The sequence below is a fragment of the Cajanus cajan genome, chromosome 11 (genome assembly GCF_000230855.2).
Source record: "Cajanus cajan strain Asha chromosome 11, NIPB_CcT2T_4, whole genome shotgun sequence".
NCBI lineage: Eukaryota > Viridiplantae > Streptophyta > Magnoliopsida > Fabales > Fabaceae > Cajanus > Cajanus cajan.
Genome location: NC_138527.1, coordinates 39,169,112 through 39,181,611, shown reverse-complemented (window position 1 = coordinate 39,181,611; position 12,500 = coordinate 39,169,112). Strand labels below are relative to the sequence as shown.

At 31.3% G+C, this 12,500-nt stretch overlaps 2 protein-coding genes across 2 annotated transcripts; one reads left to right on the top strand and one right to left on the bottom strand.

Annotated features, from left to right (window-relative positions):
• Positions 1 to 1,778, bottom strand: LOC109801213 (UDP-N-acetylmuramoyl-L-alanyl-D-glutamate-2, 6-diaminopimelate ligase). The gene is made up of 5 exons (XM_020362227.3): positions 1,617 to 1,778; positions 1,465 to 1,517; positions 586 to 762; positions 414 to 497; positions 1 to 323 (listed from the first exon to the last, which is right to left on the bottom strand). Exons 1-5 carry the CDS (start codon positions 1,662 to 1,664, stop codon positions 155 to 157), a joined length of 531 nt encoding a protein of 176 aa, XP_020217816.1. The 5' UTR covers positions 1,665 to 1,778; the 3' UTR covers positions 1 to 154.
• Positions 1,779 to 5,042: 3,264 nt separating this feature from the next.
• Positions 5,043 to 7,692, top strand: LOC145953541 (uncharacterized). Its single transcript, XM_083067517.1, has 4 exons — positions 5,043 to 5,531; positions 5,584 to 6,408; positions 6,493 to 6,648; positions 6,943 to 7,692. Exons 1-4 carry the CDS (start codon positions 5,043 to 5,045, stop codon positions 7,690 to 7,692), a joined length of 2,220 nt encoding a protein of 739 aa, XP_082923643.1.
• The last annotated feature ends 4,808 nt before the right edge of the window (positions 7,693 to 12,500 follow it).

Below are 12,500 nucleotides of genomic sequence, written 5' to 3'. Positions count from 1 at the left end.
TTGAAACAAAGCATTAGGATATCTTTAGGTTACAGTTCATTACAGTAGACCAACAGCAGCACCAACGATGACAGGTTAAAAATAACTGTTGCAACACTAACCTCACTTGGTAAAAAACAAAATGTTTATAAATAATTTTTTTTTAAAAAAACCCTCATTTCCGGCGAAGTACCCCTGAACTAGAAAGGAGACGCAATGCTTGCTTAGAATTGTTCAAAACAGAAGATGATCTTTGAACTGCCATTTGCTTTTCCTTCAAGAATTCTAAGGCATTTTGTGAGCATTTAGGAGGACCTATTTCGCTCAAAATAACAGGTTGCAAACTGCAAATCACAATAGGAATACACATAATTACAGGATGAAAAGCAACATGAATGCATCATTATAAAATTAAAAAGGATGAAAGCTCTAACCCTGACTTCCTTGATTTTCTCTTCCTTGAAGTGGTAGGCTTTATATCATCTTTCTCCTCATTCGTGTCAGTTAAGAAAACTTGTCTGCAAATGAATTAGAACCTCTTAGATATTTTGTCCTATCAAGCATTCGTACTTCGACAGAAGAGAAAGAAAGATAGATCAAACATACTTCTCGCGAGCTGCAAGCATTTGGACAATGCTATCGGGAAGAAATCCTGCAGCTGTATTAGATTCTTGCTGAGGTTCAGAAGCTGATTCCTCTTGAGATTTTTCATCTGCTTTGGATGGTCGAGGAGTTAGCTTTTCGGCCCATCTCCTCCGACGCTCTTTTCCTTCACGAACAACCCTGCCAGGCAATGACACAGTCATATTAGGCACCCCTGAATTTGGTTGTTTTGCATGAGTCCAAAAACAAATTCTACAAGTGACTTCAACAAAAATTAAGTGCAGCCAATTATATCTTAACATATGGTTCCGCAAAGAAAAAAGAGTGATACAAATATTGATATTCGCATGAACAATTTAACTAATACTAGCATATATCAATCAATATGATTCATCAGTTGGTCCAATTGAAGAAATTAATGACCTGATATCCTTACATGAATTCATAGAATCTCATCTCACAAATGATGATGGGCTGAAAAACCCTTTTGTATATAGAATGAGCAGACCCAAGTTTGTTGGATTTACTGAAATATTTTTCAGCGAAATTCATCAGGGCCGTCAAGCACCTAAATGCTAATCGATGAAAAAACACTTAAAAGCAGAATGAGAATCTCGCAAAGTTGAATCTTTTAACAGAAGAGAGTTTGTGAATCTACTCGGCGTCCCTACTCCCATCCCACCCCCTCCTTGGTATTTAACTATTTAGCTATATTGATGAGAATTTATTCATCTATGGTGAATAATATGGTAAAACAAATTACAGAAGATGCTTAAAAGCGGATTCTTTTCAGGGAAAAAATTACTTTTCCAATTTCAGTCATGACAACTTAGATTAACAAACTGAACCTCATAACAAGGTAAACAGAGGTTAAAGCAGTACCTGGCCTTATTTTCTCTTTGAATCCTTTGAATTTCTTCGTCTTGTTGAAGACCCTGCGAAGACCATGCTAGCACTATTAAGTATTTATTTTGCCCCCAAAAAAATAAATTGATTGGATTCATTGAAACAAAAATAAGAAAAGAAGAAGAGACCTGTTCGGTTGTGAATTCCTCAGGGGCGTCGGAATCGTTGTCTGACATTGATGATACTTCGAATTTCCCTTTCTCTCTTCCTCCTCTGAAATCGAATCAGTCGAGAGGGTCGAACTCGAACTCTTTCTAGGGTTTAAGCAACGTAGCGCACTGGTTTTATCTTTTCTACTAGAACCACCCATGTCTGCGAATGAAACATTTTTATTGGGCCGTTTGGCTTGCTTACGTGAGAGCAAAATCAATTGGGCTATAAAGAAAATTTTGTAACTATTCCAAATCTAGCTTAACATGGGCCTTGTTATCTCTAACGGGCCAGTCCAAAATGTTTTTTAGATTCACGTAGATTTCTACAAAAATGTCATAGTGTAAATATGGGCAATTAAGAGGAAAGGTTTCATTCTATTAAGTTATGATTTGTAAATTGAACTTTTGTTCTTTGTTAAAGGAAAAAAATTCATTTATGATGGAAAAAACCCTTACCATGTGTATGGGGTAATTTAACGGAGAAAATAATGTTTTAAAATAATTTTTAAATGTTTCGTCATCAAGCGAATTGTTTGGATTAAAATTTTTTAATTATGCCATTTATATAAAGAATTTTAATTAACTATTTAAATAGAGTTTGAAATTCAATTTCAATTTATATTCTGGGTTTCTAAGAGATCAAAAGACGTCCTACTCACTTGAAACATATAGGGATGATTTAAAAAAAAATCAGGAACCAAAAGGTATATATATATATATATATATATATATATTAACTTACATAAAAAACATATTTAAGTAAAAATAAAAATATTTATTAAAAACAAAGAAGAAAAGAAAAGACATGTATCAACATGGTATTGCATAATTGATGGACATTCATGTCACTTGTGAATATAGTAAAAAATTCAATTCATATGGCTATATGTATATAAGAACCATTTCTTAAAAGATGTGATAAAATTACTAAAGTTCAAGCTGTAAGCACAAAAAAAAAAAAAAAAAAGTTGCTATTGGTTTTTATAAAACAACACACCAATAAAAAAAAGATACTTGCTATTAGTTTTTATAAAACAAAATAATAAAAAAATTCTTTCAAATTTTGTTTTAGGTTTTATTTAACTTGAACCATCACTATCAAACTCTTCAATATATTTTCATAATTATATATATTTATTTTAGTAACACTTGGTTAAATTTAAGTATAAATAAAAGTTATTCATTAAATAAAGTTAGATATATTAAATAATATTTAACAACCTAATATCTTAAGATTTTAGAGTATCATATAATGTTAAAGTCAAGTTTACTTATATGGTTTATTTACTATCTATTAATAAAATTCTTTTAATATCGTAAATTTTCTTAGTATCGAGATTGATTATTATGAATTAAAAATACCATAGTATTATTTTTGTCAATATTAATTGTCGCTAACGAATGTAAAAAGTAAAATAACCAGCCAATTAAAATTCAAAGTCTTTGAGTTTTTTTTTTAATAAAATAAAGTGACATATGCTTAACCTTTCATAAATGAAATTGACAATTCACTTTTATTGATATATATTTACTCTTCATAAAAAAAAAGACTATATATCAAATACTCTCTTTTTTTAATTGTTTTTTTTTCTGTCATTCTTTCGAACATATAATGTCACCTCATCTATAATATATGTATTTTTCTCTTGCTTTAAAGTTTGGTGTCCACCGATCTCTTCTCTTATAAAAATATCTACAATAAGTGTCAAACATAACAAATTGCAACAACACCGTGTGATGGCACATGCATGCAAGCACCTTCCTCATCATCTTCCTAATGATACCAAGGTTGGATGGTCGAACAATATTCATCTTTCATTCCAATAAAATAAATACCCACCATTTTGAGTCAAAATAAAAAAGCTTTAATATTTCATGGTGGGAGCTACAAATATGTGATTCTTTGTTACAAATATCCATTTGCTTTTTGAAATGTATTAACTTGAACGACGACCAGAAAAAGCAAAGCAAATATTGCTACTACTTTATGTTTTATGTGCTTCACTTAAAAATTCGGGGAATCATTCCTTTGCATCGCTGTATCCTCGCCTTGTTTTTTATTTTTTAAATTTATTATTATTATATATATATAAAGGATCAAATTATTTTTAGTAAAGTTAATTCACTAAATAACTTATGATATATATTGAATTTTAATGATTCAACTATTAAATTAAATACTTTTAATGTATAAATAAAATTTACAATTTAAAAAAATAAAAAATTATATAATATTTTAAATTAACATATAAAATATTTTTACAATTTTTCATTAATTTTAATTAATAATAAAATATCAAAAAAAAATTATAATTTATAAACTTAATTTATACATTAAAAACTTTTAATTTAACAATTTAATAATTGAAATTTAACTTTGTGTGTTAATAAGAAATGACAAAGTTATACTAGTAACTTAAAAGCGTTACTCTTTAACTCTATTATTTATTTAATTTTAATCTAATTATTCTAAGTTTTAACGAGTTTTTTTTTTTTTACAAACAATAATGACATTAAATTAAAAAACATGACATTGAATTGAGGCACAATATGTGCCAACAACTCAACATACAATTAGAAAATTGTCTTGGAGTTTATAACATAATTTAAAACAACTTATGCAAAAAGGTTCACCTCACATGAAAACATACACAGTAAAAAACCTCAAATCATTATTGTTATTTGATTCTTGCAAGTTTTGTTGTGATAGAAACTTTTACACCTCTTATCCCTTTAAAAGAGCTTAACGAATAGATATATGGTAACATCTCACAGCTCTTCATGGATTCCTTCTTCACAAACAAATAGCAGCTTCACCTATTTACAAAAGTTCTAACGAGCATATAATAATTAATTTTTAACCTCGTTCATTAAAATAAGAGATGAATGACTAAAATTAAAATTACTTCAAATAATTTTGATCATATAACTATCAAACTATGTATAAGTGATAAAAGTAAAAGTTTATTAATCACGTTACCACTTAAAACAACTATTTATATTTATATTTTAATATTAATTAATTAAATAATATATAGTTATTTTGATTTATCACAATCATTAACTGTTTTAAAATTTAAAGTAATGTGCGCGTGTGTGGGTTGCTTGCATTTATTTTGTATTAGGTATCCTCATTCCTTATTAGGATTAATGAGATTTTTCTCATTAGTTAGTCTATGATTAAATCAGTTAACTTTAACTATGGTTAGGGACTGTCCAATGTATTGTATATATATTACACTAATACTTGAGAATTGGGGTGGGCTGGAAAAATGAAACAGGATGAAAATTTCTTTTCACGACTCTATCAATAATTGCACTTGCTAACATGGTATCAGCACTGTGACGATCCTCTGCTTCCGCATTGCTCTTTGCTTTATTGAGATTTTTCTCTGATCAACCATGGTGGATTCCGCTAAAACCGCTACTTCCAATCATCTTGTCAATCCAGCAAACCCTCTTTTTCTTCATCCAGGAGAAAATCCTGCTTTAGTTCTTGTCACACCTTTGCTTTCCGATAACAACTTTCAACAATGGAAGCACGACATGCTAGTGGCTCTTGAAACCAAAAACAAGGATCAGTTCGTACTTGGAACTCTTCCATGTCCAGCTTCCTCCGATCCTCTTCTTGAAGCATGGCGTCGCTGCAACAAGATGGTGATGTCATGGCTTGCACGTTCGATGACTCCTTCGATTCGTCAATCCATTATGTGGATTGATTCTGCTTCAGAAATCTGGCGCGATCTCTGTGATCGTTTTTCCCATGGCGATAAATTTCGCATTGCTAATTTGCAAGAAGAATTGCAGAATTGTAGACAAGGTGATCTCACCGTTTCACAATACTACACTCGATTGCGCATACTTTGGAAAGAACTATTCATGTATTGCACGGTTTTGGCTTGTTTCTGTTAAAAGTGCATGTTCTTGTGGCATTCTTTCAAAGATTCAAAAAGAACGTGATGATGATTGTGTGATCAAATTCCTACGAGACCTTAATGATGAATTTTCCCAAGTTCGTTCTCAGGTAATGCTTATGGAACCCATGCCTAGCCTCACTCGCATTTTTTCTTTGGTTCTTCAACAAGAACGTGAATTCGGAGGTCAACTTCCTCAAGTTCCCCAAGAATCTTCAGCTCTTGCTGCGATTAATGATAATTCTACTCGCAACAATTATTCCAGTCGAGGTGGATTTTCTAATAATCGTGCCGGTGGTCGTTCTGGCAAAGGCAATAGTACTGGTAAATTCACCAGATTTTGCACCAAATGCAAAAAGACCAACCACACCATAGACACGTGCTTCCAAATCTATGGATTTCCAACTGGATATAGAACTGATGGCAAGAACACATCCACCACTTCCAAGCCTTCTGTGAATGTGGTAGACACTATTTCTCCTACTACTTCTAACACTTCTGTTCAAGATGATGTCAAGCCTCAAAACAATTTCAGCTTTTCCAAAGATCAATATCAAGCTTTATTGGCATTGCTTCAACAGTCCCAGGACCAGGATTCCTCCACTTCTATTAATAGTGCTCACATTTGTTTTGTGACCACCCCAGGTATCAACCTATATCAATCCTCCTGGATTCTTGATAGTGGTGCCACGGAACATATTTGTCCTTCTAAATCACAATTTACTTTTTTGAATCCTATAAAACCTGTTTCAATTAGATTACCTAATAACCAGTATGTTCTTGCTCATTATTCTGACACTATTCAACTTGGAAACCTTACTCTTTATAACACATTATATGTTCCTGATTTCTTTGTTCACCTAATTTTCATCCCCAAACTTATAACTACTCTTAATTGCATTGTTATTTTTTATGAATATAATTGTGCCATTGTGCAGAAGCATACCTTCAAGAAGATTGGAGCAGCTAAGCAACAATCTGGCTTGTTTCAACTCTTACAACATAATGATTCCTCTATTTCTTTTGTTGAAACAAATAATTGTACCAATGTTTTAGCATCTTCTCTTACTACTAGTTTTTATGATTCTAAATCTGTATGGCATGCCAAATTAGGCCATCCCTCTAATAAAGTACTTCAAATTTTGTCTTCCTAATATACTGAAATAAAATTTCCTTTAGTACAAATATGTGATGTATGCTCTTTTGCTAAACAAAAAAGGTTACCATTTCCTGATAGCACATGCAGATCACAATTCTTTTTTGAACTCATTCATGTGGACATTTGGGGACCTCTTGCTATTTCATCCATTGAAGGTTACAAATATTTTTTAACTATAGTTGATGATTTTAGTCGTTTCACTTGGATACATTTACTTAAAACAAAATAGGAAGTCAAAACTCTATTACAAAACTTCATCATTCTTATTGAAAATCAACATAATTGCAAGCTTAAACGTTTAAGATCCGATAACGGTAAGGAATTCATTCTTGCTGAATTTTACAAATCCAAAGGAATCCTTCATGAGACCAGCTGTGTTGAAACCCCTCGACAAAATGGGATTATTGAGAGGAAACATCAACACTTGATGAATGTTTGTAGGGCATTACTTTTCCAATCTCAAATTCCCAAAAAATTTTGGTCTTATGCTATAAAACATGCAGTTCATATTGTTAATAGACTTCCCACTAAGTATCTCAAACAAAAGCCTCCGTTTGAAATGGTTCACAATCACAAACCAGATTTACATGACTTAAAGGTCTTTGGTTGCCTTGCTTATGCATCAACCCTCACTGTTAGTCGGACGAAGTTGGTTCCCCGAGCTTCTAAATGCATTTTTCTTGGTTACAGATCTGGTACTAAAGGTTATATTCTCTACAACTTACATTCTAGATCTTTTTTTATTTCTAGGAATGTTGTTTTTCATGAATCAGTATTTCCATATCCTGTTTTTCATAATTCTTCACCTAGTTCGAGTGCCATGCTCACTGAATCTATCAATGATTTTGCACACTATGAACTTTACAATCCCATTGTGAATGTTCAAGCTGATACCACTCATGTTTTAGAACCAACTGATGCTAACATTTCCAATGAACAATCTCTAGTAGAAGAAACACACGTCCTGCCTATGTCATAGAGAGTTTCTGTGAGACAAAAGTCTAGGCCTAGCTACTTAGATCAATATCACTGCTACAATGTTATTCCTTCCAATTCTATTTCTAATTCCACTTATCTTTATCCATTACATTTATACATGTCATATAATAAATGCTCTTCTAACCACACTGCCTTTTGTTATTCTATCTCTGCACATGTTGAGCCCTCAAGTTACAAAGAAGCCATCTCCCAAGACTGCTAGAAGCAAGCCATGTTGATTGAACTTGATGCTTTGACTAGAAACAATACCTGGTCTTTGGTTTCACTTCCTCCTGATAAGAAGTTAATTGGTCGTAAATGGGTTTATAGGGTCAAACACAAGGCAGATGGCTCTATTGATAGATATAAAACTCGACTAGTGGCCAAGGGTTTCACTCAAACTGAAGGCATCGACTATTTTGAGACTTTTTTCACCAGTTGCTAAACTCACAACTGTAAGGTTTCTATTGGCTTTAGCTTCCACTCATAACTAATTCCTTCATCAATTAGATGTAGACAATGCCTTTCTACATGGAGATTTAGAAGAAGAGGTTTACATGAGACCCCCTCAAGGACTATAGCTACCTAATTCGAAGTTAGTTTGCAAATTGGAAAAATCGTTGTATGGCTTGAAACAAGCCAGTAGAAATTAGAATCAGAAATTAAATTCTGAGCTGCTTCATCTTGGCTATGAACAAAGCCCAGTTGATCATTCATTATTTATCAAGAAACAAGGTGCTTCAATCATAATTTTTCTTTTATACGTTGATGACGTTGTCTTAAGTGGCAACAATTTTTTAGAAATTCAATTTGTTAAGCAGCATCTCCATCAGAAATTCCAAATCAAAGACCTTGGCCCTATGAAATTCTTCTTAGGACTTGAAGTGGCTAGATCTAAGAATGGGCTTATTTTAAACCAGAGAAAATATTGCTTGGAACTTATTGGTGAATCTAGATTACTTGGCTCCAAACCTGCACCTACACCTGCAGATCCTTCTTTGAAACTGCATGCAGATGAAGGTTTGCTTTTGCTTGATCCAACCAGCTTCAGAAGATTAATTGGTAGGCTGCTTTACCTTACCAACACAAGGCCAAATATTAGTTTTTCAATCCAACAGCTGAGTCAATTTGTCTCTCAGCCTAGAGAACCACATATGCAAGCCGCTTTGAGAATTGTTAGATACCTCAAGGGAGCAGCAGGCCTTGGTCTGTTCTATCCCTCTGCCAATCCTCTCAAAATTCAAGCTTTTTCAGATTCAGATTGGGCCACTTGTGCTACTACTTGCAAATCAGTCACATGGTACTGTGTTTTCCTTGGCAAATCTCTAGTGTCATGGAAGTCCAAGAAATAATCAACTGTTTCAAGATCATCTTCAGAAGCTGAGTATAGGGCGTTGGCTTCTCTTACTTGTGAACTTCAATGGTTTAAATTTTTGTCTGACAGTCTCTTTGTTCGAATTCCAACTCCATTCTCTGTATTTTCTGACAGCCAATCTGCCATTCAAATTGCCAAAAATCCCACTTTTCATGATAGGACCAAACACATTGAAGTTGATTGTCATATCATTCGAATCAAACTTCAAGAAGGATTGCTGCACCTCATTCATGTTCTTTCAGCAAATCAGTTAGCAGATGCATTCACTAAGTCCTTATATCCAAAGACAGTATAATAAAAAATTTATACATTAAATTAGAAATGTTTTAGAAAAAATATCATTAAATAAAATAAAAATAGTTAAAATTTGTTTATATTTAAGAAAAAAAATTGTATTTTCTTCACTTATGACAAAAAAAATAGAGAATATCATTTTATATTTATCGCTTAATCAGTTCAATAACGTTACTCATTCCATTAAATACTAGTTATTCAATTAACTAGTTTATCATTCTATTTTAATTAATCGATTTTTTAATTCTACCTTATACACTCATATAAAGTTATTGATCGATAGCGTGAAATTTTGTGTAATTTATAATGCTTTTATATACTTGTTCCGTCTCTTTATTTAGTCTTAAACTTCAAAGTAATTTTGTTAAATACAAGCTTATTTATTTCATGTTTTAAATTTTCTCAAAATAATTGAATTATTTTAATATTAATTAATTATACAAAAAATTTAAACAAGTTATTGAAAAAAATTTAAGTCTCACATCGACTAGAAATTAAACAGTTAAATAATATATAAGTGGAAAACAACTCTCACCTTACAAGCCAATTTTGTAAAATTGAATTAAACTTAAATTCACTATTAAGCAATAAAAGAAAATGTCGTGCAAATTAAGGACATGCAAGTCAAGACTCGAGATGACTACGAATATCGAACAGTATTGCTGATGGAATAATCTGCCATGCTTCATGTACACGTAATTGAACAATTGTTTCTTGTACCAACCTTTTCAAAATACTTCTCTTATATATAAATAAATTTAAAAGCTTCTGTTTTTGACTTGGTTGCTTCAGGGTTTGAATTTGGGTTAAAGTTTTAAGAAATTTAACCTAACAAAATAAGCTCATGTTTTTTTTTCCTTTTAATATTTAAGATGTTTCCACAACATGATCAAGTTGATGATTGTATTTTATGCTGTTACCAGTCTTGCATATAGTCATTTCTTACCTAGTTCATTAAGACAGTCAAATAATACTGCGTTCGTCTCTATAATCTAAACTTTCCATCCTTAATTGCTACGATGGTCATTGATCTCAATTTCAATCTCACCCATCACTGTTAGCCTATGCAACAGTAAAATATGATAATACAAGAATTGTAACTTTACTTTTCTTTATGCAATTATATGCATGATTGGATTTGCCCTCAAACGCACGTTAACAATCATAAACTAGATTTTGTTAAGATTGCAATTTATACGAAGATTAATTTTTTTTTTCTTGTCTTGAGTCGACAAATTTATATTAAACTTTGTAAAATAAATACATTTAAAATACAAAATTTAAAACATATATGACACGTTTTGAATTTAATTTTAATTAAAATTAAGATCTTTTAAACCAAATTTTCAAATATACTCATCTAAATACATTAATTTTTTTTTGAAGAGTGTGTAATATAAAGTAAAATTTAAATTGTCCTCTCTCTCTGTTTTTTTTTTAAAGTAATTTTGTTCCAGACATAGTTAGACATTAAACATCATGTTGTTGGGAATTAACTTCTTCCTCTAGATTCAACCTCGAAGACTTTTAAAGTCGTACTATTTTTAATATGAAAAAGTGTATGTAGTATGAATAATGAATTATTGCATGAATCTTTAATGTGGGGTCGTGGACCAATTAAAATTTAGAAGAAAAAAAATATAAAACTGTATATAACGGAGAACAAAATAAAGGTTCGTGCATCATTACGAAATTTTCGTTCGTAATTAAACAGCATTTTCCTTTCTAGTGTTTATGCTTTGTTGACTATGGGTTGCTTTGTCTCTTGTTCTCTTTAGAGTTGAGATCAGTAGTTTGTACTTCATTGAATTGACTTGCAAATGCAGCCTCAAGGCTCTAGCTGAATGCGTTGTGCTTAATTTTGAGTGGATTTTGGCAACCATGAAATACTGTGTGCCTTTAACTTGTCCACTTTCAAGTTTCAAGTGATGTGATTTCATGCCTACCATTTAAAATTTATATAAATTATTTATCATAAATCTTAAATATAATTTATATATTTAAATATTATATTTAGGACTAAAATACTAATATTATATATATAACAACAACAAAAGAAGTAAATGATATAAAAGTTGTAGTAAAAGGGAAATAAAAATAATATCCATAATTCCATATGATATCATGGTCATAGATGTCTATTTAGCCGAAAATGTTACTGTTCTAAAACAGGCGGAAACAGACATTGTGAATTTGCAACAATATCTTATGGACGTCCATTTTTGTACTTGCAAGAGGTAATGAATTGACAAACGCATTTTAGTTAATTTGACACGGACAAATTTATAATTTTTTTTTACAGATTAAGGAATGAGATTGGATAATCTTATTCTTTTATCTTAACTGGCACAGTTGCACACGCACATACAAATAATAAATAGTCAACTATTTTGGCCGTGGATATATAAATAAACAAAAAGTATATATTATTTAATTGATAAGAGTAACTGGAATGTGGTGCTTGCTGCGTCAGACTTGGCATCTCACATCAAACACGGTATCTACCCAATAATTCTTCAACCACGGCGCGGTGGTCAATCCTCGCCGTCACGGCGGCTCCAATTGATTCTTTTTTGCTTCCATTTCATCCATATTTCCTTCGTGTCATTTGATCACACCAAACAAACTAGTGGACTAGTGGTGGTCATCATTTTGTTCTCTTAAGAGAGTACTACTTACACTAACCAATGTGAACTTCATAGTCAACTAATGTACTATATATGTACAGACATAATTTAATTTCAATAATTGTAATCATATGAACCTCCTGTGATTTTGTAGCAACTGGACCCATTCCATTATTTTCCCCCTTAAAACGATATCATACAAGTGTTAGATATCATAAAAAAATTTCACCATTAAATTTTTCTGGTTTATTACTCAAAGAATTTAAAATATCCATTGTAGACATGTTGATATTGAACAAGAAAAGGTTTTTCTCTCTAAGATTGTTATAAAATAAATTTAATAAAACACAAAAAAATATATTTAAATTTTCCAATAAAACCAATATCAACAACACAATGAATATTATAAAATTAAAACAGAGTAATCAGTAACAACTAATTAGACACAAAGAACAAATTAGAATATTAAATAATAGGTTTAGAGTAACCTAAGTTGAAGCACGCAGAACGCTA

Bases quoted from the DNA above. Each gene is read 5' to 3' on its own strand.
- LOC145953541 (XM_083067517.1), top strand. From the start codon at position 5,043: ATGGTGGATTCCGCTAAAACCGCTACTTCCAATCATCTTGTCAATCCA. The intron at 6,409-6,492 runs GTTCACCTAATT...GCCATTGTGCAG, and splicing joins TATATGTTCCTGATTTCTTT to AAGCATACCTTCAAGAAGAT. The intron at 6,649-6,942 runs GTATGGCATGCC...AAAACAAAATAG, and splicing joins GTTTTTATGATTCTAAATCT to GAAGTCAAAACTCTATTACA.
- LOC109801213 (XM_020362227.3), bottom strand. From the start codon at position 1,664: ATGTCAGACAACGATTCCGACGCCCCTGAGGAATTCACAACCGAACAG. The intron at 763-1,464 runs GTACTGCTTTAA...ATTGCCTGGCAG, and splicing joins CAAAGAGAAAATAAGGCCAG to GGTTGTTCGTGAAGGAAAAG. The intron at 324-413 runs GTTAGAGCTTTC...TGTGATTTGCAG, and splicing joins AGAAAATCAAGGAAGTCAGG to TTTGCAACCTGTTATTTTGA.